The sequence below is a fragment of the Ptychodera flava genome, chromosome 17, assembly GCF_041260155.1.
Source record: "Ptychodera flava strain L36383 chromosome 17, AS_Pfla_20210202, whole genome shotgun sequence".
Taxonomy (NCBI): Eukaryota; Metazoa; Hemichordata; class Enteropneusta; family Ptychoderidae; genus Ptychodera; species Ptychodera flava.
In genome coordinates this window covers 4,453,929-4,479,742 of record NC_091944.1, presented here as the reverse complement: position 1 = coordinate 4,479,742, position 25,814 = coordinate 4,453,929, and the positions used below count along the sequence as shown (strand labels likewise).

General features: G+C 35.5%; 1 protein-coding gene across 1 annotated transcript in view; it reads right to left on the bottom strand.

Annotated features, from left to right (window-relative positions):
• The window catches only part of LOC139115204 (enolase-phosphatase E1-like), a 47,778-nt gene extending 25,828 nt beyond the window's left edge, over positions 1 to 21,950 (bottom strand). The window contains exons 1-2 of the mRNA XM_070677154.1: positions 21,661 to 21,950; positions 7,551 to 7,781 (exon numbers count right to left, since the gene is read on the bottom strand). Of these exons, the coding sequence (XP_070533255.1) occupies positions 7,551 to 7,707 (157 nt within the window). The 5' untranslated portion in view covers positions 7,708 to 7,781; positions 21,661 to 21,950. The remainder of the gene's footprint in view (positions 1 to 7,550; positions 7,782 to 21,660) is intronic.
• Between the last annotated feature and the right edge of the window lie 3,864 nt (positions 21,951 to 25,814).

Below are 25,814 nucleotides of genomic sequence, written 5' to 3'. Positions count from 1 at the left end.
CGTAATCTTCAAATTCCTGATCAACCATATTCCCCCAATCATGTCAAAACTATGCATTTTCAATTCAATTGTTAACAGTGCCTATGTCTGTGTAATGTCCATCGTTATTGTTGACAACTGCATTATAGTTCTGATCAGAATTCATTTGTTGACAAACACATTATATTTTGTACATGACTATATATGCATCTTGGCACGAGTAATACCATATAGAAAAGAGCATAAAATATAGGAAAATGTGTTTCTTTATCATACACAGCCCATGGTTTTATCAAGCAAAAAATATAAAAATAATATATCGAAAGTTTTCAGCTTATTGTCCCTGTGTATTGTTAAAGTTGGTCTGAACGGAACCCTGGAGAACACCAGAACCCGTCTATTCTGGGTCACATTCCTGGTCAAAGATCCAAAAATACACTACACCACTCCTGTACATTTTTCACAATTTACTAATGTTCTATTTCAGTCATGTTTAATTCTGTCAGACTGAAGGTACACTGGCAGCAATTTGATAATCTACAAGAAATGTGAACATCTCCACAAACAAAGCAATGGCTGGCTGGTAACGATTTTATTCAATGTAAGGATTATAGGTACACTAACCTGGGTCCATACACTCAAAGTCACTTTAAATTCAGGGACTTTTGAGGACATTTTGAGCAATTTTCCAGGACTTTTTGAGTTCCAAAATACCATTTTCATGATATCATTTTTACAAAATATCATTTCAAATATCATTTTTATAATATATCAGGATGGGTCATCTTACATCTTACAAGTAAGCTTTAGAATTATGAAGCTTTCTTGGAGTGTACGGAACGGGTAGTACATCCATCGGTAAGGTATTCCTGAGTCTATTTCAATAAAACTATTCAAATTTCTGCTCACTTTACTCAATAGGACCAAAACTGACCATAAATTCACATCTTGCACAACACATAAGGTGATAACTCTGATGCATTGTTTAATTTTAGGAACAGTGTCACTACTGGATGGCTTCAATTGCATCAATTTGTATGAAGATTATAATGATTCTTTGCAGGAACCAAATTTCTCATCAAATGTTCTTTTGTTATTGGTATCTGTTTGAAAATCGAGGACCTAATAAAAGCATCAGAGTCAAAGATAACCCTTATAAAGACATATATTTTTCAAACTGTAAATGCATCTGAATTTGTGCAATTTCAGAGCAAAGATGCTTCAAACTTTGGTTAAAGTGAATACGAGATTGTGATCACATTTCGGCGTCAAAGGAGAGAGGTTCATTCTCCCTGTTTTATTGAGTGAATGCGTTCTACAAATTAATTATTCAATGACTACTACTCAATGATCATTTATTTAAAGAATACATGCAATTATTTGTAAACCTAGGGAGTCCAAATTTGTCAGAAACTTGAAACTCTTCAGTCCTGTCTGCTCCCCTTGGAAACTGATTGATTCAGGAGACTATGAAAGGATGGATCTCACCATGGCAACGGGGTTGAAAAAATCCTCTGTGTGGTTGCTGGTCCCACATACACTAATCAGATAACTCTGGTGGGCCAGCAGGATAGTTTGGTTGTCCTGTACTTATATGAACATTCTTTTTCATATTTTTTCACTGCTACACTGTATACATCAGTCGGTCAATTCACTGAAATGACCAGAAAGCTGTCCCAGACACTGGACCTTTTTCAGTCAGCTCTGGATGAGCATTGATATGGTGGCATATTAATACACTATTCAACATGCATGGTTTATAAATGTAAATTGCTCTAATTGCTAATCTGATCAAAAGAAAAAATTGTGAAATATTTTAGAGCTTATTATTGCTCAGAGTAAAGTTGCACCTTGGTAAAAGATATTCTGATACTCTGACCCTCAAAAATTTTACAACTTTTCTGATCTGTCGATTGTGTGAGTTCGTTTTAAGGGCTATGCAATACATGAAGTATTCACATCATATTTTTTGTAGAAATTAAAATTTTACATTATCCCTATGGAGTATGGCAGCCACCATGGCAAAAGTTTAAGACTTTCTATTTCAAGGCATGTGTTACCATAAATATATCACAGTCATTCTGCAATGTTTATGATAATCCATCATAGAAATCACTGATCAATGTATACACCAATAACTAGTCTACTCCACACAACACAATATGACAAATTTAACAAATTCTATCAACAAGAAATGAAAGTAAATACTTGACTCAGACGCCTACACACCTGACCTTCACAGCATTTCAACATCCTGTGATTATAAAGTTTGACATTCCCTGTCCATAAAGAATTTATGTGTTTGCTGAGAAGTTTGGTACATGTATATAACTTATAACTTAAAATAAGGAGGAACAGAATGAGTTGCATGGTTACAATGACTCTAAACGTTGGCTGTCCTTAACATATTTAAATGTTTGCTTGAACTTCACACATTACTCAAACATATAAATGGTTTTGTAAACAAACGGAAAAGCAAACAAATACATAATATCCAAACATTGTTGAATTTCTCATGGCAATGCCACATTTCTTCATAATCTCTCTCTTTATTATTGATAAACTGAGCAACAATCCTGTCAGTTACTTAGAGTAAACTCAATAATTATCAACTTTCAACAATGTCAAGTAAATTTATGATTTGAAGAGTACCTCTTCAGAATAAAACTAAATTTCTAAAACCTGTTTCATGAGAAAGGTAATGGTACACAAGTTCCAAGAAATGGTCAATCTTCAAATTTAAACTTGGTGGGCGTTTTAATTTACAACAACTTTATAAGAGAGACATGAAATATACATTTTTCATTGTGTGTTTATCAGTCGATTCGAGCAATAAAGGAAATGGTGTAAAAATAGCATAGTACTGGTATCATGACTGGTACATGTGTAAGGCCATAACATGTTGATATCACAGACAGGCTTTACAACCACTCACAGCTAACCCCTGGGCCAGCTGGTGAAATGAACACGGTGAAAGGAAACACCAATACCAATTGACTAAAATACCCTGCTATGACTGAGAAGGGGAACAATCATAGGTTTTCAAGTATAAATGTCAATTAAATTCTACTCTTTGATGACTCAACTTTGACAGGATGTGTAATGAACATTCCTGTCTGCTGATTCTATAGTAATTGATGATGACCATGAACCATACACATTGATACTCACATGGCAATACTATTTGCTTTACTCTCAACCATCTTAAATATCACCATGGTTTTATGTACACAAGTACTTATAAACTCATTGATATTGCATTTAAAATAGATCAACATAAGGTGGGTTTACACTGTATTTTTTAAACCTGAGGGAATCTGATTAGTCGCTCTGTAAATATTCCTTATCAGCGATCTAAGCGATCTCACGTTTACACGTCATACACAAGGTATAAATTTAGTTCGGGTCAAGCGAAAGAAATAACGCCACCAACAATACAGTAGTCTTCATAACAACGTATAGCCCGTACATCGAAACGACAAAAATCAAGCAAGCCCTGACAGAAAACTGGAGTGAACTTGAAAAAGACAAAACACTAAAAAAACTGTTCCAAAACCAACCAATAATCGCATATAGAAGGAACAGAAATATAGGCGACACACTTATAAGCACCAGACTTCACAAAAACTACAATAGCTCAAACTCAGGTTCACACGAACCTACACAACACAACAAGACCAAACAGTAGACATTCTAGCTTCCCTACCAAACGTAAGTGGAACAACATATTATAAAATAAAAACAATCAACCATTCAACACGTCTCACCAATCAAAAATGAATTTTAAGCGACTGATGAAGAAAACTCTGTTTTCGAAACGTAGCGCCAAAGGATCACAGTGTCACAGTAGTCTCTCCGCTCCAGTGCGGATTAACACAAGACACGTAGATTACGGGTACGTCTCGCCATGGCCAAGCAACATTTTACATAAAACAGCCAAACATGATATACACTTATATTATACACAATATCATACACAAAACGCAAACAACCCAAATATGAACGATGTGTGGAGTTGCTTTCCCTTTACTACCAGTTGCTTTCCCTTTACTACCTACAACTCATCGTAAACTGGCATCGGGCCACTACCACGGTTGTTGTCGGACACGGACTTGAACTGAGCTCGCAACCATTTGATTTTGTTGTGGCATTGTTCCCCTGTCCTCTCGAGTCCCTTCTCCCTGGCCTTGACAGCGACGACTTCATATAGTTGCCGATCCCTCGACGTGCCGTCCATCATAGGGATGACATTTTCGTCTCTCCAGATTGACATTAGTAGCCTGATCTCTTCCTGCGGCAATTGTTGCCGCGATCGCGAGAGCTTACTTGAACACCGTCCATTGTGGTAATGACCGCAAGCCCGAAGACAGGATATAGTTCGGCGTTTAGTTCGGTGTTCTGGTCACACGTGTAAATAGGCCATTGTTTAGTACGGAGCACCGAACCTGGACCAGCCCTCCGACACCGAATTAATTTAGTTCTTTGTTAGTTCGGTGTTGTCTGTTCACACGTCCAACTGACACAGGTTTAAATTTATTCCGGTGTCAACTCCGGACTTAACTCACACGTGTAAACCCCCCTATAATATACACTGATCATTTTCTCACAGCCAATAATCTGATAAAACCAAACCATTTACACATTAGATTTGACCAGAAATTTATTTTATTTTAAAATTGACCATCATATTGCCGCTCACATAATACATGTAAGTTAACGACTCACAGAGACCATAAGCTTCACTTCCATTAGCTGCAGTGCTGTAGCTTGTGGTTTTGCCTGGATATCTGGTTTTGCCTTCTGATCCACACACCCTGGCAAAACCTCAAGCTACAGTACTGAAGCTACACTTCCATATGTTAACACCTGATGACAGCATGTTCTGTTAAATTATACTGCTTGCATCAAGCATGTATAAACAAATTGCATGTAGAAAATAACTTTTACATCCGAATTTTGAAGATGCATACATACCAACATCATACGGTTTAAATAACTCACCTGGTCAAACAGGCATAGATTGAAAATGTCTAGTTATAAAAAAATTAATGTTCACTGACAGAGTTAAATAACGCATACTACCATAAAACGCATTCCATACATGTATGTGAAAACTGTGAAGTTTAACAACCTTTTTGTCAAAAGTCTGCAGGTTAGTTAACATTAGTGTGAGTCGAAAGCCATCCATTCCATCTCAGTGGAGTCTTTCTACAGGAAAGTGACTGAGCATTGTTTAACAAAAACCTTTCACATTACAGAGAACCACAGGAAAACTGGACAACTGGCTTCATCCGCCAGAGTCCAATTGGTGCCCACCAAGTGCCCACCCAAACAGCAGAACAGCAGTCTTTGAAAGAATACTCAGAGACCACAGAAGAGGAAAACACACTCAACTCTTTCCTGAGTTTGTTTGTATTGAGGAAGTAATCAGACATGAGGTAGATATCGAGTGTTGACCAGAGTATCAAACAAGTCACACAAAGAAAGACCAGATTTCTATTAAAAACAAACAACCACATAAACAGTGGAAAAAGCCTTAAAATATACCAAGTAGAGTGAAACAGCTGAAATCTGTCGGTTTTATTCTCCATCCGCCACTTATTTGCTGGGTCACGTAATTTCCTGTATCATGAGAAAAAATTTACCATGGTGTACTTCAACTGGGTACAAACTGAGATTGTTTTCATCAAACAGGTTCTTGAGTTTCCATTCTAAATAAGAAACATATTGAATGTAGCTAGCTGACATAGTTAGATGATATACTCTGTGTTAATACAGCTGACCTCTTTGGTTTACATATACTCTGTGGGTTAGACAGAATTTTTGTAAAATTGGCCCATTGACCTATATGATGAATAACATGTGCGATGAATGCATTTGAATTTTGTGTGTAATTTTCCTTGATTCGAGACTAATCTTTATTCTTGCAACCTGATACAACTTCAGAGTTGACAGAAAAAAGGCAAAAGTAAGTCATCTTTTTGTGATTTTTTTTTTGTTTTCGTCTTTTTGATTTTGATTACTTTTGATCTTTTTAGTTTTTTTTGTGTTTTTATTAGTTTTCTGTGTTGCATGTGTAAGTTTTTTGGGCAACATATAAAATAATTTCCTTTGAAAAATTTCCTAGGTTGTGATGTTCAGTTGGAATATTAACATGACGAATGTTTATTGAAAGCCGTAGATGACTGTATATTGATCCAATTGTTATGAAATACAAATATATCTTTACAGTGCCTCACTTTTATAGAAATGCACATACTATTATGAAAAAACTATTGAAGAAAGGCAAATAGAGTTTGCCTAAAAGTTTCCTTGTATTTCCCATCATTGCTTACCCATCAACCTTTCAAAATCATTGTCATGATGCCAAAATGACGATTTACTTTCTAAACTTTGGTGCAGATGTTCAAGTCTGTGCAGTAAGATTTGCAAGTTACATACCGGTATTAGCACGCTTATCTGAATATTAATGATAATATCTCAACTGTGCAAACAGTGTGAGCAAAGCTTAATTCACAGGCTGGCAAATGAAATATATGGAATATGTAACCTGAAATACCATCAATCATAGTAAATCTTGACTGATAGAACATGAAGCTTGTATTACTTCTTGGTCTAATTTAAGTTTGACTAACACAGCGAGAATATATGATACAACATTACCAGTATTCTAAGAAAGGAGTATTTTTTATACTTCCAAAATTACTCTCTGCATTTTGAAGAGATCACAGTCCCAACTGGAGCGTCTGTGTGAAGATGTACCTTCTGAAACTTAGCTAGAGTAAAAAACTTTGCCAGAGTAAAAACAAAAGCATTTCACAAAATTGCCACAGGTGGTGCTATACAAATCAGTGCACCGTAGTAACCATATCATGCACACAACAACAACTTTACAGCCTCTGCTTCTAACTAATTGCTGAACTTCCTGAGTCACAACTGAAATCTCTGAAAACCAATAATATACATATGCAATACGTAAAATTTCTCGAATCATGAGAACTTTTTAAGTGAGTGGCACTTGAAGGGTACACTGCTCTCTTTGGCTATTTGTCTTGATAAGTTTGACAAAGTTTAACTCAATCTCAGTGTATATCATGATCCAAATTAGAATGCTAATGACTGTTCATTTAATGTTAACAAATATTCATCAGTACAAAGTCATTTAAAAACAAAAGTATTTTTCATTATGGTCATATGTGGTGCTGTTAAACTGGTTTCTGAAATTCCCCACAGTTCCTGCAGCAACGACCCAAAGCATGCAATGTCAAGTCTATAAATCATGGTTGATATTCACCAACAAAACCACACAGAGCTATCACACTATAACATCGAACATGTCACCAGTGATCACTCATGAGACCAGACTTCAGTTTTTATAGAAATGTCACAGAAAATCAAGTACCTGCAGTACCACAATTTTAACTGGGTTTTCCTTTCATGGTCTAAATATAAATAGCACATGATTACAAAGAAAACCAATCAAAGATTCACTTAAAACCTTTGGGAATTTATTTTTCTTGAATGAACACATCATTCAAAGCAACATTCCATTAGAAATTCATAATTCTTACCCTTCTCATCAGCTGATGTCGACAGCCCATTGTCAAGAGCATTCTTATTTTCATCAGATATCTTCGCTATGATATCATTTTCATTTCCCCCAGCCATGTTCTTGTCTTTGCATTCCCCTGGCCCCACTGCTATGATTTCTGGTGGGGGGCTTTCCATATCTGAGAAGGTGGGTGACGACCTGATGATATCGTCAAGCTCTGACTCTGGTCATCAGAGTTGAAATTTAAATCCTGAAACATAAAAAAAAGAACAAAGATTTATGAGAATTGTTACAGAGTTTGTTATTTTAGAAGTGGGCTAAGTTTGGTATCAGATTATAGGATTGTTGTTACAAGCAACATTAAAATCATATGTCCTACATGGCTTTATTGGAACACAACAGTATATAACCACATGACAAGTCTAGTGACCTCAATAGACTGAATGTGGGTGTGGTCAGTGATGTGTACTGCACTACGAACTCCATGACAACATTACTAAAAGGTCATTCTCTCAGCATGTACAGTTTTTTCAGTCTGCAGATATCCCTTCCTGGTCACTCAAATGTGAAAACAACAAATACAGCGGTGAGTTTCAAATTACTACCAGGAGTCAGCCAAACAAACCCACCCTGTGCTTGACTCATACATGCTCAGTATATGCCTGACAGATCAGAGTTTTACAAATAAACTGGGAAACAGAAAAAGTGAGAATTCTGGCCTGGCCCACTGTGAACCAACTAATGAGGAATAGCAGGCAAATATGATGATGGCTTGCAAAGCTATTTACGTGCAATAAACAGCTAGCAAAGAGAACTGTCTTCTATTAACTGCTATGAAATATTGTACAATCTGTCTGATTTGGCAGCTAGGATAAATTATGCTTCCTGCTTTGTCAAACTTTGAAGGGAGTACTCAGCACAAACTAGGTCGACGTCCCATTAACTACTATTTCCTGATCACTGTCAGTGTGAAATTATTTGCTGGAGTCTGCCATAGCAACCCAGTGTTCAATACTGCTGGGCACATTTTAGAGAGTCTAGCATAAAATCACTTCTGGCACACTGTTAAAATTTTTTATGAAATACCCTTGCTGCTTCAAACTAACACTTGGGACTTACTCTGATGATTGAGTGGCTTTCAAAGAAGATAAAACACAAACTACATAATTTATTAAAGGGTCAAACTAACTTGATATACAGTTAAAAGACATTTCAAATTGCCCACATCTCATGTTTTGATAAAGACAATATGGATCAAATCCTCTTGCAGTGGACGAAAAAACTTTAATTGAAATTGAAATTGAAATTGGAATTCAAACACTAGCCTGATCATGCAAGAAACTCTAGACCATTGGTTTGATCATTGCACTGACGTCAAAAACAGTACATCATATATCTTGCCAATGGAGAACTGTTGCCAGTACTGCACTTTTAAGCTTGGTAACAGTAGCCTAGAATCTATTCGTCCATTTGCCTCCGTACCTCCGAGTGGGTCGGAGGTACAGAGGCAAGCGGACGAGACTAGACGGGAGTGGGTTGGAAGTACGGAGGCAAGCAGACGAATGGGAGTGGGTCGGTGGTACGGAGGCAAGCGGATGAATAGATTCTAGGCTAGGCAACAGTGGAACTTCCCTGAAAATTAGAAAGCCAGACACAATACATAGCTTTATTTTCATGGTACATAAATCACAGATAACATCTACAACAGTTTTTCAAATGTTTCCTAAAATGAAAGATAAGTTATAAATCTCATAAATTAGTGCTGACAAAATACACAGCAATTATCAACATTGACCAAACCGAATGAGGAAATACTGATTTTATTTCTACTGTATTTCTTTTAAAGCTATGCCTAAACAAACATTTTGAAAGTTGTACTGATAACAGAAGAGTGATTTCAAATTAAAGGCTTTTTATGGAGCTATATATGTCTAATTTCTAAAGTTGCTCTTGCATTGAATTCATTGATAGCTATATCGGCAGTAATTTCTAATGTATTAATAAATTACTTTTTATGTTCTCATTATTCTACTTCCATAATCCGATCAAAATGTTCAGTGTTGAAACTATTCAACACATTTTGTTTGTGGACGTGTGTGTTTTCTGTTGATGACTGTATATGTGAAATAGCCTGGACTGTCCACAATCACACTGCATATTTGTTGATAATGCATTTTGATTGCAAGGTTAATAGTATAATACTTCATAATTCAACAATACTGAAAATATTATCAAAAGTTGCAGGTAGTGTCATTTTACACAAACATCTCTCAGATAGTTGCTTATCAACAAAGCTGCTTATATTGCCTATCATTTCATCTACAGACCTGGTAATTTTATTAACCTTGTGTGATACGATTATTTGATTTCTTTTCACTTCATTGTTTATTTCATTCACCTTCCTCTTTTCCTATGCAGCGGTCCAACTTTATCTCAGAGAAACCAATAGAATTATACCAAAATATCTGATGACAGGGTCAATTACTTGATCAGTACACCGTCTTCATGCATTCTTTTGCTAATTTACATCACAGGTTACCAATATGCATGCCAGATCATTAACGCATTTACCACCATGGTTTTGCCCAAACCCATTGTTAGCAATGGTGATTGTGGACTTATTTACAGGGAACTGGGGACAAACAGGTTAATTTCAGTGGCAGCAAAAAAATCTTCCAAGAACACGAAATTATTCATAAACCATAATTGACCAAAAGCTATACTAACTGCCAATTGTTCCTGAGAAACTCTGTGAAACCTTGGTCACTTACATTTTTCCATAATGACATTTCACTATCAAGTGAACTCATGCACAGTTATAGGGGATGATAAATTTCCTTTATGCTTTTTCCTGCAATGGTCATGAATTTATGGGATTTATTTGATGTAATTTATGGCTCAAAGAAACTGTTACATGTATAGTGCGAGACCTTTACACATTACACAACAGATCATTGCTTTCCCAATGCATAGATCGAGCAATCCGCTCTTTCAAAGCGCCATTTGTATCTTCAACGCTCACTTTCCATCACAAATTGTGTTTAGATTGAGTACAATAAAAAAGTTACCAAATGATAACAGCCATCAGTGACACAATGTTGCATTATAAAAACAGTCAAAGTATTGCCGCTTATAATTCCATCATACCATCAAGATGAAAAATTCATTCATCCTCAGTTTAAGGTACAATGAACCTCTGGAACAGATATCCGGACTCAAATTTTTACAATTTTTTTCTGATCTATCACTTGTAGGGGCTCATTATAAAGCAGCTCTTGGATTTAGAAAAATTTTCTGCCTCGGTTTCTTGAAACTCAGAAATTTTATTTTTTCCTATAGAGTTAACATAGGGAAGGCTGCCATTATGAATTTCAAAATAATTGTGTAATTTGTGTCTCTAACTTCCCCTGTGACCACTGATTTTATTCTTAATTTGGTAAGAGAATGATTGAAAATTCATTGAGGAAAGTTAGAGCAAAAGTTTAAGTCTTTCACTTTCGAGGCACATACTACCTTAATTACACAATATCAAAAACTCATATTTGCACATACCGGTAGTTTTCATTGTATATATATATCATCTCATGATGTGATATGATTAGAAATGTTCAAAATTATGTCCTGGGACAAGTTATACATGAAACAAAATGTCATGATGATTATGAACTGGGACAGTTACATGAAATAAAATTTCAGTATAGTCTCTAGCTGTTGACATCTGCTTGTATCTGTAACCTCTCTATCTACAGTGAAGAAAGACCAAAACATGAGACAATATCACTTACCAAAACACAACTGTTACCTGGTACAATAGCATATACAGGTGTATTACATTCATGCCACAGCAGTGCTTCACTTACTGGGAAAATTTCATGCGTGATGAGAGTTAAAGCTGAATCAAGGAAACATCTGGTGAGAAAATATCCCAAAAGGTCACAACCTATGAACTGTGTGATCTCAAATGTTTCACACAACAACTAGGTGTTTCACCACTAAGTTTAGCTTTGTTGTACTTCCATAGTTCAATCAAAGGAATGTCTGTTTGGAGTTCAACATGTCAGATGACAGAGCTTGTAGTGTCATGTGTTTCGAAAACAAGAATAGAAATGAAAGATTTTGTTTTGTTTAGTTTTCCTTGCATTCAGCTTGAATGAAAATCAGTCCAAGCATTTGCATCCTGAACCATTTTCAAATGAAATATAAAGTTAAGAAACACTGTGGTTTCACAATGTCCAAAATAAGGCCAAGAAAATAAAAAGTTTGTTTCTCATCCTCGCATGTGCAATTCAGACCTGATGCATCAATTTTTTTTTCTGCTCATGAGGAAATAAAATGAAAAAATAAATGAACGAAAAAATACGGGATGATAGTGCATAACACAGTGCTGTATAAAACAGAACTGTAAACAAAATAACTGACACTAACATTCCATTCAGAACTGTACACATACCGGTATTTCACTGTTATATTAAGTTGTTAAAACTGTGCATTGCCGCTAAAGTCAAACCGCAGAACTGTTGATATACAAAAATACTAAGGCAACACTGCTGTGCACTTATCTCTGCTTGCATTGCAATGTTGTTTTCATTATTTTGTGCATTCTTGTTGGTTGAAAAATAAAAAAAATTGAGAAGGAAAAAAAACAGCATCACTGCATCATTTTTCGCAATATGTCTAGGATAAGAAACACTTTTTATTTTTCTTGGCCTAAAATACTGTTATACTTTACAATTGGCAAAGATCTTTAAGTTTTCATTTTAAATTTCTCTTATTGTTCAGAACAGTGTTTAAAGTTTTCCAGGTTCAACTGACCACTGCATAATAATTTACAGAAATATTAGCGACTTCATGGAATGTATTTGTATCTTTAATTTGGGATCATAATTCGTTTCCTCCAATTTCAAAGCCAAGGAAGTTTTGAACAAGAGATTTCAAAACGAAAGAAACAAGTCAATAGAGTTCTGACATATGATAGGATGCATGGAATTGGATTCCTGAATCCTGTATGACAAGAGTTGGCAATACTAGTCAATGTAGTATCCTGAACAGCGTTGATCGCGATTTCAGGTTTGTTACTAAATATAGCTGAACGCGCGCGACTTTCGGACAACACTGCCTAAAATTCGGACAAACTTTGTTGTTGAATGCCCGGCTGTTGATGTAGCTTGTCGTCAAAACCATAAATTCATACAAATCAGTTTGACTTTTTGTAGCAATTGTAACACTATCAGGTTATCTTTTTGTCGTTTATGCTGAAAATGCGGACAAATATTAATTTTATGCATATTAATAAGAGAAAATGTGACATCATTTGCGATCAGTGCTATTAACAATTCCCTGCCACAACAATCCTAAAGGAAATAAATACTTCTATTTATCAATCTATCTGTGAAATAACATATTCTTTATTTGCATTGCAATGTTTCCGTGTTTTCAAATACATAATGGCACACTTGACACTGGCTTAAAAATACAGTAAAGTAAACAGAAGTCAGACCAGGGTAGTTTCCTAATCTGGTCAACCACTCAGAGGCTAACGCATAGCTGTCACACATTGAAATGTGTATTTAATAGTAGAATTTGCTGCAGTAACAGATATTCCAACTCTCTTTTTTAATACTTTTCTGGTCTACTGGTTTTGAGGGATCATTTTAAGCTTTTGGATTAAGACAATTTTTCACTGTCTCAGTTTTTCAAAAATAGTGTCAATGACACTGTGCTCCCATTTTACAGAAATACTAAGTACTAGTACACACATGACATTGCATTCTTACAGGTTGATTACTAAGAAAATTCCATTGTAAGTCCCCAGCAATATGAAATGCTCCATCCATAATGACTTTTACATATCTGACAGAAAACAACCCTAGGATCAAGACTACCATGTTTTAAAGCAATCCAACAAATACTTTGGGAGAAAATGATTTTTTGACAAAAAATGGGAAAAATTGCCCCAAAAATACAAATATGAAAATTTCACCACAATTTGAACGAATCTGACAAAGGCAAACCCTGGGATAATACATACAAGTTTTCAAGGCAATTAAGATTTTTTGACCCAAAATGTGAAAATCGCCCCAAAAATACAACTTTCAACATTTCACCACAATTTGAAGAAATGTAACTAAAGTCACTATAAAGAGCCTGCATACCAAGTTTCAACCAAATCTGGTCAGTGGTTACAGAGTTTTAGCAATTTGCAGGATTTTTCCTTTTTTTCCCCCACATTTGCATATTTTTGACTTTGGCATATTCATTTGAACAAATTCACATCTTCACCCCTGGGTGCACCTGTCCACCAAATACTGAGATGGTAGGTGCTGCGGTTTAGGAGTTTTTAATGTGGATGGACATACATCCGCACATACTAACATACATACATACATACATACATGCATGCATGCATGCATGCATACATACATACAGACAGACAGACAGACAGACAGATAGACATGCATACATACATACATACATACATACATTTTTACAGCTTTTAACCTCCAACAGCCGCCCAACCTATCAATATCAGCTTGTTCAACTTGATACCCGGTACTACTGCTTATAACAATATGAACAAGAGTTAATTACATTCTAATTAAAGTAAACATGCCTTGCTTATCAAGATTATGTCAAAAAAACCAGCATATCTGTCAGGTTATAAAGAATCTTCAGCTTGCTATCTTTATCAGTATTTTCATCCTATTAAACAAGCACATTTTAACTCTCAAATTAACATTGCAAGTAAGTTCTGTTGAATAAGTTGAGACTGTACGTACTCAGAGAAAGCACACTGAAAAGACAAATGTTTGCAACTTAAGAAGTTCAAGGTCATCAAAAGCATTATAGGGAATCATGTACCTCTTTCATTGCACTGTTTACACAGATTGCATAATTGCTATAAATAGAACATGAGGAATCTTATAGCCCAGCTTTACCATAAAAACCCTATCACTTTGACCACTCTTTTAATTGACCACTCTATTTTTTTCCTCGTAATGTAATTTTATTTAATCCTTATCAAGTTGACCACAACTGGAAATCAGAACTTTCTCTATCTCTCTTTATCTGGCCAACCTATCATGATAAACTATTATGAGCAATTTCTTTTAGATAACATACAGAGAACAATACATGACGGTACAGAATATGTCAAAGTTGGGATTCAGGAAAGTTGCCTTTACATGTTTTAATCATCCAAAATGGTAAACATTTCACTATGAACTGTCAAAAATGTTGAACTTTCTAATAATTCTACACTAAAATTATTTAGGCTTTGTTGATTTCCTAATTAATTGAATTATTTAAAATCATATTAATTATTTTTTTCTGGGTGAATTGATAGGGTTTATACAGTACAAGAGTTACATACAATGTAAGTCAAATTCAGTTAAATATCAATTACCGTCTAACATTGCATCATTCCTATAAATAACATCTCAGCCTGGAACAGCACAATCATAATCTGCTCATTCACACAGGCAGTACTTGACTTTAAATGAATGACCTACTACATTTCACCTGTGTACCAAATTTGAAAGCATGGCAAAAAGTACCACAAATTTGCTAATTTCGCCTTTAATTCACCGAGTCATCTTCAGGTCACTCCTAGGAACCTGCACACCCAATTAGAAAGTAATGGCATACACAGTTTCAAAGAAGATTTTTTTGACCAAAAATGGCAAAATTGCCCAAAAATACAAATATGCAAATTTTCCCATAATTTCGATGAGTCTTATTTTGGGTCATCACAAGAAACCTGCAAACCACATTTTAAAGCGAACAGACCATTGGTTTCAGCGGAAACAATTTAATACTGAAATGGCAAAAAAAATAGAGAAAAAATTCATTAAAAATATCAAGCAGCAAATATCGACGTCAAATCAATATGGCTGAATGATTGGCGCCTAAGGTACCTAAAAACCAAATATGACAATGATCAGAGAGTAGTTCCTGAGTTATTGATTTTTGACCATTTTCGCCCTTTTTTCTACCTCATTTGCATATCCATGAGACTAACAAGTTCATTTTAACAACGGCACATCTAGACCATATATGGCATCACTACACCAAAAATCAGCTTTATACGTGCAGCAGTTTTGGAGTTTTTGCGTTGGACGGACAGACATCCATACATACATACATACATACATACATACAGACAGACATCTCACATACAGACTTTTTTCAACCATATAACCTCCCAATTGCCATATATGTATGGCAAATGGGAGCTAAAAATCAATTTTATTTTGCCCCATAGCAACAGGGATGGCAGCCATTTTGAATTTCAAATATCAATGAACGTTAGGTAATTCGTTCCTCTGAAACCAAACTTTGCAAAGTGACTCCGGTATTTTTTCTTGATTTGGTAAGAGAATGATTGAAAAGTTTCATTTAGGAAAGTTTGATAAAAAGTTTAAGTTTTTCACTTTCAAGGTTCATACTACCTTAACATACTAAGGATATGATATTGAACTTTGAGACAGCACCCTGCCTGTAAAGTATAGGTTAGATATTACACTTTGCAGGATTCACAATACCAAAATAAAGAATCACGCCAAATTCTGAAACGGGTTGTAATGAGAAGAACACATTTCTGCGATTCCCTCTGCCACTTCTTCACTAACAACACACCAGGTTGTTTCTGAGATCAAGCAAAAATATGGAAATAATTACCCTAAAAGTTTCTTCAGCTTGCTATAAAAATGGCTTATTTACTTTAAGACTGTACACATTTACAAGTGATCTTTGCCACCTCCTTCAAGTGTATGTAAATATAGATCAAGAGGTCACATCAGGTCATGAGAAATGTTTCAAAGAGAAATATAAAAATTCTTGAAGTTCCAATCAACACAAGCCAGCGGAAATGTTAACACGACTCAATGATCAATAAATACAAGGTCACAGTACTCTTCACTGTTAAAATCAAAAACATTTTTTCTTTGTCCTTTAGTGCTATTTGTGGGCATGATTTAAATGCTTTCTGAATTCCAAATTTTTCTTGTGCATACATACATGCCATACATGAATGTTGAACACATTATTGAAATGCATTCTAATCAATGATCAAATCAAATGGTTGATAATGCGTTGATTGATTACATGACAACAGACCTGGCTCAATACATTTGGTAGGTAACTATGTTATCCGGAAATTTACACTACCGGTAGTTGTCTAGAACACATTAAAGCTCTATTTAGTTTTATCGTTTTGCATTTAGTGCTACCAAAGGACATACCATTCACGTTTTGCATTTCTGTTATTACATGTAAGCCATATTGTTTTCATTTTCCAATCTGTGGCCCTGGATTCGGTTGATTAAATTCAGGTGCTTACACATATATAATGAGGCGGCCATATTTGAGTTGCAACTCAAAATCTATTTTGTTGTTAAAATCTAAGTTTGTTTGTTTGTCAATGTTTGAACAATATTCTGTGGTCAAACTTCTGTAAGCAATTACATGAGGAGCATTTGATTTCATATAATCTGATAAAAAAAATAGCAAAACGATACAGCTAATGGGGCCTTAAAACCATGGTAAAGCATGGGTAACTTCTGCCTCAAAGCTGTCATGCTGCTCCCAATATTTCACTGAGAATAAATTGAAAGCTGACATCATTTTGAATGCTTACAAACACAATCAGTGGTTGCTAAACAGACCGGTCATGATAAAGTCCAGCAACACACATTCCTATTGATTTCTATCAAATCTGTCATCTATACCCTGACTTTTGACACACTTCCTTCTAGTCTCAGCAAAGGGGTATATTTTATATACAAAAACAATCATAATGGGGACCAAAAGTCACAGAATCAAGTTTTTTTTAATCAAAGTTTTTCTCGTCAAGTTCCCTTCCCCACAAAATTTTGGTTCTTCCCTTCTGTTTTAATAGCCACGTTGGATTTCTTCTAACCTAAATAAGAGTTTTAAATTACAACATTTTCAAATAATGTTTAATGTTACATATTATAGTCATCATAATTGACTTCATCTGGCAGCTATTACTGATTTGATATATTATCCTAGTTTGTTTAGTCTAATTTTCAATATCAACATAATCGCTATAGAAACTGTGGTAAGATATATTGTGACTTTTCTTCTTCATATTTTCATTGATACACTGGTGAGCAATGCTATCTTTGACCCCTCGGGTTTACCAAATACAGATATTAACTGAAATAATCAGACCAACATCGGAATTTCAAAGTGAACTTCTTCCCAATAAAAGACCATATTTCAGGATATTTCAAACAAATACACATTTCAAATACACAATTAATGTACACATCTCTATTGAATGGAACAAATTTTAAATACCACTGAACCATCATTGTACGCAGGCCTTGTCATACTTCCATCACCTATAACATACCAAACTGCATTTGAGAATTATACGGTTTTTTGCTTTGTTTTGTTTTGTTTTGTTTTAGGAGTTGCTTTGTTTTGTTTTTGATTTTTAAGTTTTCTTTGCTCATAAATTTGGGTAAAATTGTTGATTGATGATATAGACAAATAAAGTTGTCATTACTCTCCGATATTGTGAGTGTCAAACTTGAAATCTGAATTTAACCCAGTACAATAAATCCAATATTCCATCTTCTTTTAATTAACTCTCTCTCTCTCTCTCTCTCTCTCTCTCTCTCTCTCTCTCTCTCTCTCTCTCTCTCTCTCTCATTTTTGTTCACCAGGGGATCTTTGCTTTGGTCTACAGTCCTATCTACCACATCTTTGCAAGTCAATTCTATCTATTCAGAAGATGAACAATGAAATGACCATTGTGATAATTGATAATACTCAAATCAAGCCATGGCAATTACGATGACACCTCCACCCAAGGTTACCATCAGTATTCATTAGTCTCGTTTCTTTTCATGGTGTCAATCTCCCTCGAGTTAAAATACAGATATATTTGATGTGCTGGCATATGTAACATACAGGAACTGTGACAATAAACTCACAGTGGTAATTTCTAATGCAAAAAAGACAACATTTTATTTTAAGCAGAAGAAATCCATGCATAATCCGAAACTATTTAAACAGTAAAGTCATCTGCTGTGATAAAGTTCCATATTTTCATTCTGTATATTCATATCGGTAAATCCAAATGCTACTACAATGACAAAGTCCCGGTACAACGTAACTATGGTTTCACCATATAGATGTAAGCATGCATTAGAAATGTTACCATGGTTCATGAAACATTTACAGTACCTGAATTTCCAAATATACAGTGCATAATCTGAGGTACTCTACTGGTAAATGAATATGGTGCACCTTTGATATTGAACTATAACCATCACATTTACATACATTTAGACAAAACTATGTACATTTATACACTTGACGTAAACACTATATTAAGTATATATTTACTCTTTTGGAAAATTGTGTTTTGTCAGCCATATTGTGAATTAGTTTAGATTTATGGACCCCCTGGACCAATACTTTATATTGTCTGTTGGTTAACATCTTGTATGGGTGGTTTAAAACCCCTTCATCTCAGGCAATACAGATTTCAACTGTCTCAATTGCTTTCATAAAAATAAAAAACATTTCTCCAAAAGAGTTAATACACAGAATGGTAGAAATTTACATACTGAAAAATTTACTTAGTGATAGACTAACGCAGCTGACACACAGACAATGAAATGCCTTTGTTTAGGTGGGAGAGGGTATAAGGACTAAGTTTGTTTTGCATGCATCAAAGTAACATACGGATTTTAATGTTGTTACCTGAAATCAGGCCACATGGTAATATTGGAAGAAAATGCAGAACTGGTCGGGGAGTGACTGCAAATCAGTTGCGAAACGAAACAGTGTCACAGCTTTATCTTTGGATTATGTAAAATTGATGCGTACACATAACATTGTACCAGTACAATGAGTGGAGCAGTAAAATGACATGTGTGAACAATTGACATTTTGAGCATCACTATCAATCAGTATAAAAACATTTCTACTAAAACATTATGGCATCATGCTGACGTTATAAATTCCCCCCACCCTGCATAAGATTTTTTCAAGGGGGAGGGAGGGAATCTCGACTGAAATGAAGGAATTGCATTGGTCCTGGATCAGCTTTTATTATCACACAGCACCTAGTCAAAAGTTACGCACAGATATCCGTGATTTTCATTCTTGATTATGGAAAGAACAGTCAAAATGTTCCATTAATAAAGTATGCATTTTAATGTACCGATTCGCAGAAAAGAGCAAAACCTCACAACCTTCATCTTGTGTGCAGTAGCTTTAAAGCCCCAATAGCTAAGAGTGTGTAATAAACCGATCTCAAAATATCCTCAGTTTCAAAGAGCTTTGAATAAGACCCATAAAGACTGAAAACGTGCATAACACTGTCATATTAAGTGTTGAAAGTGGCATATAAAGTCAGACATTTTAACACCGTTTTAGATTTCCCACCGTTTTAAAAAACTAATCAAATGACAGAGAAAATAAAAATTATAACAACAAAATGTTGGCTATCGTGTGTTGTGCATTCAAGTAAATGGCATCATGCTTGTGTTCTTTATGATCACGATTTGTATGTGCAGGAAATACTGCATTTTTTGTACTTTCCTGTGGGGCACCATTTTATGAGTACAGCACCCGTTTCAAACCTATTAAAACGCGTAGGCATGGGCCAAATCAGCATGCAGTGAGATTCTATACATGTCCTTCAGTTAGCACATTTACACAACAAACACTTTGGTTTGAAAATAAAGTCATGAAAATAATGGATAACATTCACAGCTATTGGGAATTTAACTTTTCATGATACTTTACTGTAATAATTTTTCTCACAGTAAATGAGTAAATCTTTATGTTCTCTCTCTTAAAGTATTTTGCAATACACAATATTAGACCTACCAACAATGATACTTTGTGTACACTAATACTGCAATGTTCATCAGAGCTTAATCCAGTGGAAATAATTCCCCTTCTTTTATTTCATGTATTCATTACATTTACACATTTTCCTTCTTTTTTTTTTGGTCGATAGTTTTATCAGATTTATTGACAATAATATTTTAACCACACTAGATGATAGGTACCATCATTCAGTATTACTCATCAGTGTTTAAATAGTGTTGGATGTAAAATGAGGGAAAGATGAACAAAATGATTTCAAAACTAAAATGTACTAATCTGTGCTTCATATACTTTTAAACTAACGTTATGTTTTGCTCTGAATGTTAAATTAAGGCAATATTGTTATAAATTTGTGACAATGCAGGATTTCTGGGAAGGATAAATAAATATTTATGAACTATTTTGACAGTGGAGCATGCGCCTCACTTGATATTTTGCAAGCTACTAGAAATGGAGTGTTGCCTGTACATACTGTGCACAATGCTGTTCAGGAAAGTTCCGAGAAACGTACCACTGCCAGCACGTTTCTCGAGTCTTGAGAGGGGCGTTGTATTTGAGACAGATATCCACTGTATTCCCTTTATTTGAACTGAACTGTACTGGTGATACACATCTACGTCAAGTCAAACAAATACTGTATAATGTACGAAATTCCTGGTAAGTGACGACAGACAACCCGTAACTAAATCCCTTTTGCAGACGACGGGACAAGAGGTCCACATTTCTGCAGCTTATCACACGTCACATACATCATCATGTCACATATTTTATAGCCTAGATTCTATTCGTCCGCTTGCCTCCGTACCTCCGACCCACTCCCGGAGGCAAGTGGACGAATAGAATCTAGGCTACATATTTTACAAACCAAGTTTCTCATTTGTTCTAGCGATGTACTTTTAAACACTGCTCACATCCAGCTATGAAGGAACAACTTTTGCATACCTGTTGATAGGTGTGCGTGTTTGTGTGTGAATCCACTGAAACATAGCGGTTGACGCGTTCTAACTATTGTAATTGTATGTTATATATTACATGTATCGCTTATATGTAATTATGTACACGATAATGAATCAGAAACCGTGAAACGCAACGGTTTACATCGTGCTCAATGTACTTTTATATAAACAGCACAGTCGCTCTGTAATCTCATTCACTCATGCGAATGTTGTGCCGCTCTGTTCAAACTTTCAAGACATGATTTTCCATGTAAGCATAGAGACTAGCTACTTCAAGAGACATGAAACGATGCTACCTACCAGTTTCTACGAGTCCGTTTCCGGGTCTGGTCCGACCCTCTTGACCCGATACCCACTGGACCGTATCCAGCTCAGCCCATACAAAAAACGGTTGTTTTCTGTATTAATCTTGTTACTGATACCGTATATTTGTAAATATAACAAACTTTTGACACTGCCTGACCTCTCTCCGTGGAGGCAACTTCTAATCTTGCCGTTGTTTTAACGTACTTTATGCCGACGTATGGTCCGACCAACTGAAGTTCCGCTTGTCAGCGTATGATAATCTTCGCAGTGAAGTCCCAAGTTTTAGTTAGTTGAAGACCCCTTAACCTGCGTCTATTTTGAATCACAAACGGACACCCCATCTTTCTCGAAAAAAGATGTAATCACGGTGAAACAGCACAATTAGTTTGTACGCTTGCAAGAAACAACGTTTAAAAACGCTATTTCGATACGGCCAACTTCTGTCAAATTATGTCAATATGGTGAATTTAATATCACAGACCATCGACTATCATCACTGACACAAAGATCTATCGAAAGACTTGAAGTTGAACTTTTGCTCAAGCTTTCCAAAAAGTGAACTTGAAATTATTATATATATATAAAGCATGATTTGCAACTTTTGGGAAGGCTAGTACAAATCAGATTGTAATTTAATTATTGGTCCCTGGCAACCTATAAACAAAGTTCCGACGACACTTTCCCTTGTGAAAAGAATAATTATTTACGATACATCAATCGATGGAAAAATCCCATGATTGCATACGAGGCACTATACGTAAAAATAGTCCCAACTTAAATATGCTGTCATTACACTTCTTTTCCCAGCCTTCGCTACACTCGCAACACTTCGATACGTAGCGAGAGGGGAGTCTATAAAAAGTTTGCAACTCAGACAATTCTCCACACTGTTTAAAATTTCTCTCTACTGTTTGAAATTTCTCTCTACTGTTTAAAATGTGTCTACTGTTTAAAAGTTGTCTACTATTTGAAATTTCTCTATACTGTTTGAAATTTCTTTCTACTGTTTGAAATTTCTCTCCTCTGTTTAAAATTTCCGTCTATTAGTATACTTTCTTTGATGTTCACAATTGCTATGCCTTTTCCTTTATCGAAGAGCTTGATTGTGATTTGTTTGTTTTTGGACAGATTATTCAGAGCAGGTTTTTCTGTTGAGTCATGTTGTTTCTGGTGTGGCTTTCAAACGGAATTTCTGCTATAGAGTCAATTTTAGCTGCTCAGAGATAGTTTTCAAGCTTAGGGTTATCCGTGTCACAATTGACATAACATTTTAAACAGTAGGGAATTTTTTAACAGTAGAGCGAAATTTCAAACGGCAGAGAAATTTCAAACAGTAGAGAGAAATTTCAACAATAGAGAGAAATTTTTAATTTATTTTAAACAGTAGGCCCTAGAGAGAAATTTCAGACAGTAGAGAGAAATTTCAAACAGTAGAGAGAAATTTTATACATTGCGGAGAATTGTCGTTTTCGTGCACGGTAATTAGGCCAAGTTTCATTTCTGTGTATTAAATAAGACAGTATCAGTCTTAGGGACCGAGCACAATTAACGGCAGGGGGCGGAAGAGAAAAGGGGGGCACGAAAAAAAAGAGTGTTCTTGGGGTGGGCCATGAAAATTCCAGGGAAGGTAAGGGGTGGGCCACCAAAATTTTTTACACCATGACAGACAGAGAATATTTTTCAGCATTTCTGTTCCTTGTTGAAGCTGGAGTTCCTTGTTAAACTTCTTGTAGCATGATGAAATACCAAGTCTTAAACCTCACAATGCAGTTGTTATGTGTAAATGAGCAATTATTATTGAAAATTGACTTGAGCTTGTTAGACTAACTTGAAGATGTGCAGTGAACACTGTCATCATTAAAAATAATTCATGTCTAAATCAATGCTTCAACTATAACAACTATAACAGCACTGAATGAACCTGTAGATATATTGTTTAAAGGTATTTGGTAATTTCATCATTCTTTGAGATTAAAATAGCACAACACAATACTGAAAGGTATAGCTGTAGGTGTTACAAGTAGTAAAGCTTGAACATATGTTATTTTGTTTGTTTATTATTTATATATTTATTTGTTTATTATTTATTTCAAGAATGCAAGAATGTTGTTTTCACTAAAGCATATATTAAAAGTTATAAGGATTATATATATGTGTATAACTTTGTACCTATGTAATCTTTCTTTTTTGGGGAGGGGGGCACAAAAATTTTGTTGCCGGTGATGGAGGGGGGGGGGCCACTAAAGTTTTTGCTGATGTTAGGGGGCCTGTAAAAAATATATGCATCACATATTTTCTCTTCCAGCCCCCCCCCCCCCCCGTTAATTTAGTTCGTTCCCATAGTTTGAACTTTTCACGGTTGTTTTTATTTTATAAAAGTGGAGCGATCCCGCGCCTGAGTGTTTCGGCGTTCAATGAGTAAAACACATGCATTGCATGTTGTCAACCCGTGACAGAACTATCATTTATTGGAGCAGGAGACAAATGGTGCAGTCAATCCATGTTCCGTGCATTTTCAGAGCAAACAAATACTGCAAAAGGTGAGGGTAAGCCTAATTCACGTGCGCATGCCGCGTGCCAGGGACTCGTGAGAAATTATACGGAGGGAGGGAGGGAGAGCCTAATTAAAAAAGAGTATTCGACGGAATCTGACACAAGCACACAACGGAATCTAGGAATTGCGTTAGTTTATACATGCCCAGAGTATATTCAGGCAACACCACAATAGCGCTGTTCATGGTTACAGGTTTGTAATATTAAATATAGCTGTACGCGCGCGACATCGGACACGCAGCTTGAAATGCGGACAAATTTTATCAATGTTGTTGCATACATGGCCGTTTTTACAGCTTGTACTCTGAGTCGTGAATATGCCTTTTAGTATTCATTGTTACACTAGTAGTCGTGTACTAGGATGTATTTTCGTCATTTTTACACGCGTAATTTTCAAAGCGTAATCTAAAAAATGCGGACAAATATTTATTTTTGCATATTAATTAGAGAACAGTCACGTAAACTGTGAACAACCCTATATCCATCTCAACACTACGTTTGTTACGCCAAACTCACAAAAGTCGAGATAGAAATTAATCAGATGGAATAAAGTCTTTAGAGTTTGACCAATTTCGACACTTCTACACACAGAGCCGACTTCGTCTTGGAGCCGAGTTGTCGCAGAGCGGAAAAGTTTGCGACCGGCCGTGTTCTCATTGTATTCAAACTTTTTGGCATGTAAAGACCGGCACAATTGTGCATTTTGTCGCAAAACCTTCGCGATCTTTGTGACAAACTGATGGTGAATCACAGTTATATTTGGGAAAGGGTGTCAGTCATTGTTTTCAATACCAGAAAGTAAATTGAAGTAATGTGGAACAACAATGTTACGCTAATAACACAGCGTGTAGGTAAAAAGTTGGCTACAGATGGAGACATACAGGATACGCTATCCGTCCACGCGCGCTAGGTCGGAAGCAATTCACACTCAAAGTCGATGCCGAAAAGCCAAAGTGAAATACTATTGGCTGATAATTTAGTTTTTCTCTATTTTCCCGCCTTTGGCAACCTTACCATATGGTCTAAAAAATCAATGTACAGATTTTGATTGATCAATTTTTAATGGTACAAATTTACGCGCAGTGTGATTTTGAAAATACTGGCTCTCCCTCCCTATAAGGGACGGACCATTAGATCTTGGGAGGGGTGGTCAAAAACAGAAAAAAAAAATTTCAGAGCAGAAAGTTAGGAAAAAAAAATCTTCAAACTAGTTTGCAAAATAAAAAAAAAATAAATAAGAAGACAAAGGCGTAAAAAAAATCTGCAAAAGTCTTTAAAATTTTGAATTTTTTTAGATTTTACCGACAGAAAGCAACTTTCTGTATTTTTAGTACATCCTCCAGGCACATTTTAAATTTTAATTTATACATTTAGAGTGACTGTATCCCTTATACTGGAAGTTGTGATTATCTTATCTTTTCAGGACTTTTGTATTCTGATCACTTGAAAATTATGAAATTATAGAGCCTGTTTTCTACTTGTTTCCTGCGTACAAACCAAGCAGGTACACTAGGTAAAACATTGAAACTATGTTATGGTTGTCAAGACAGAAAGTTGTATTTGCCTTTTTAAGATCAAGGTAAACAGATGCAGGC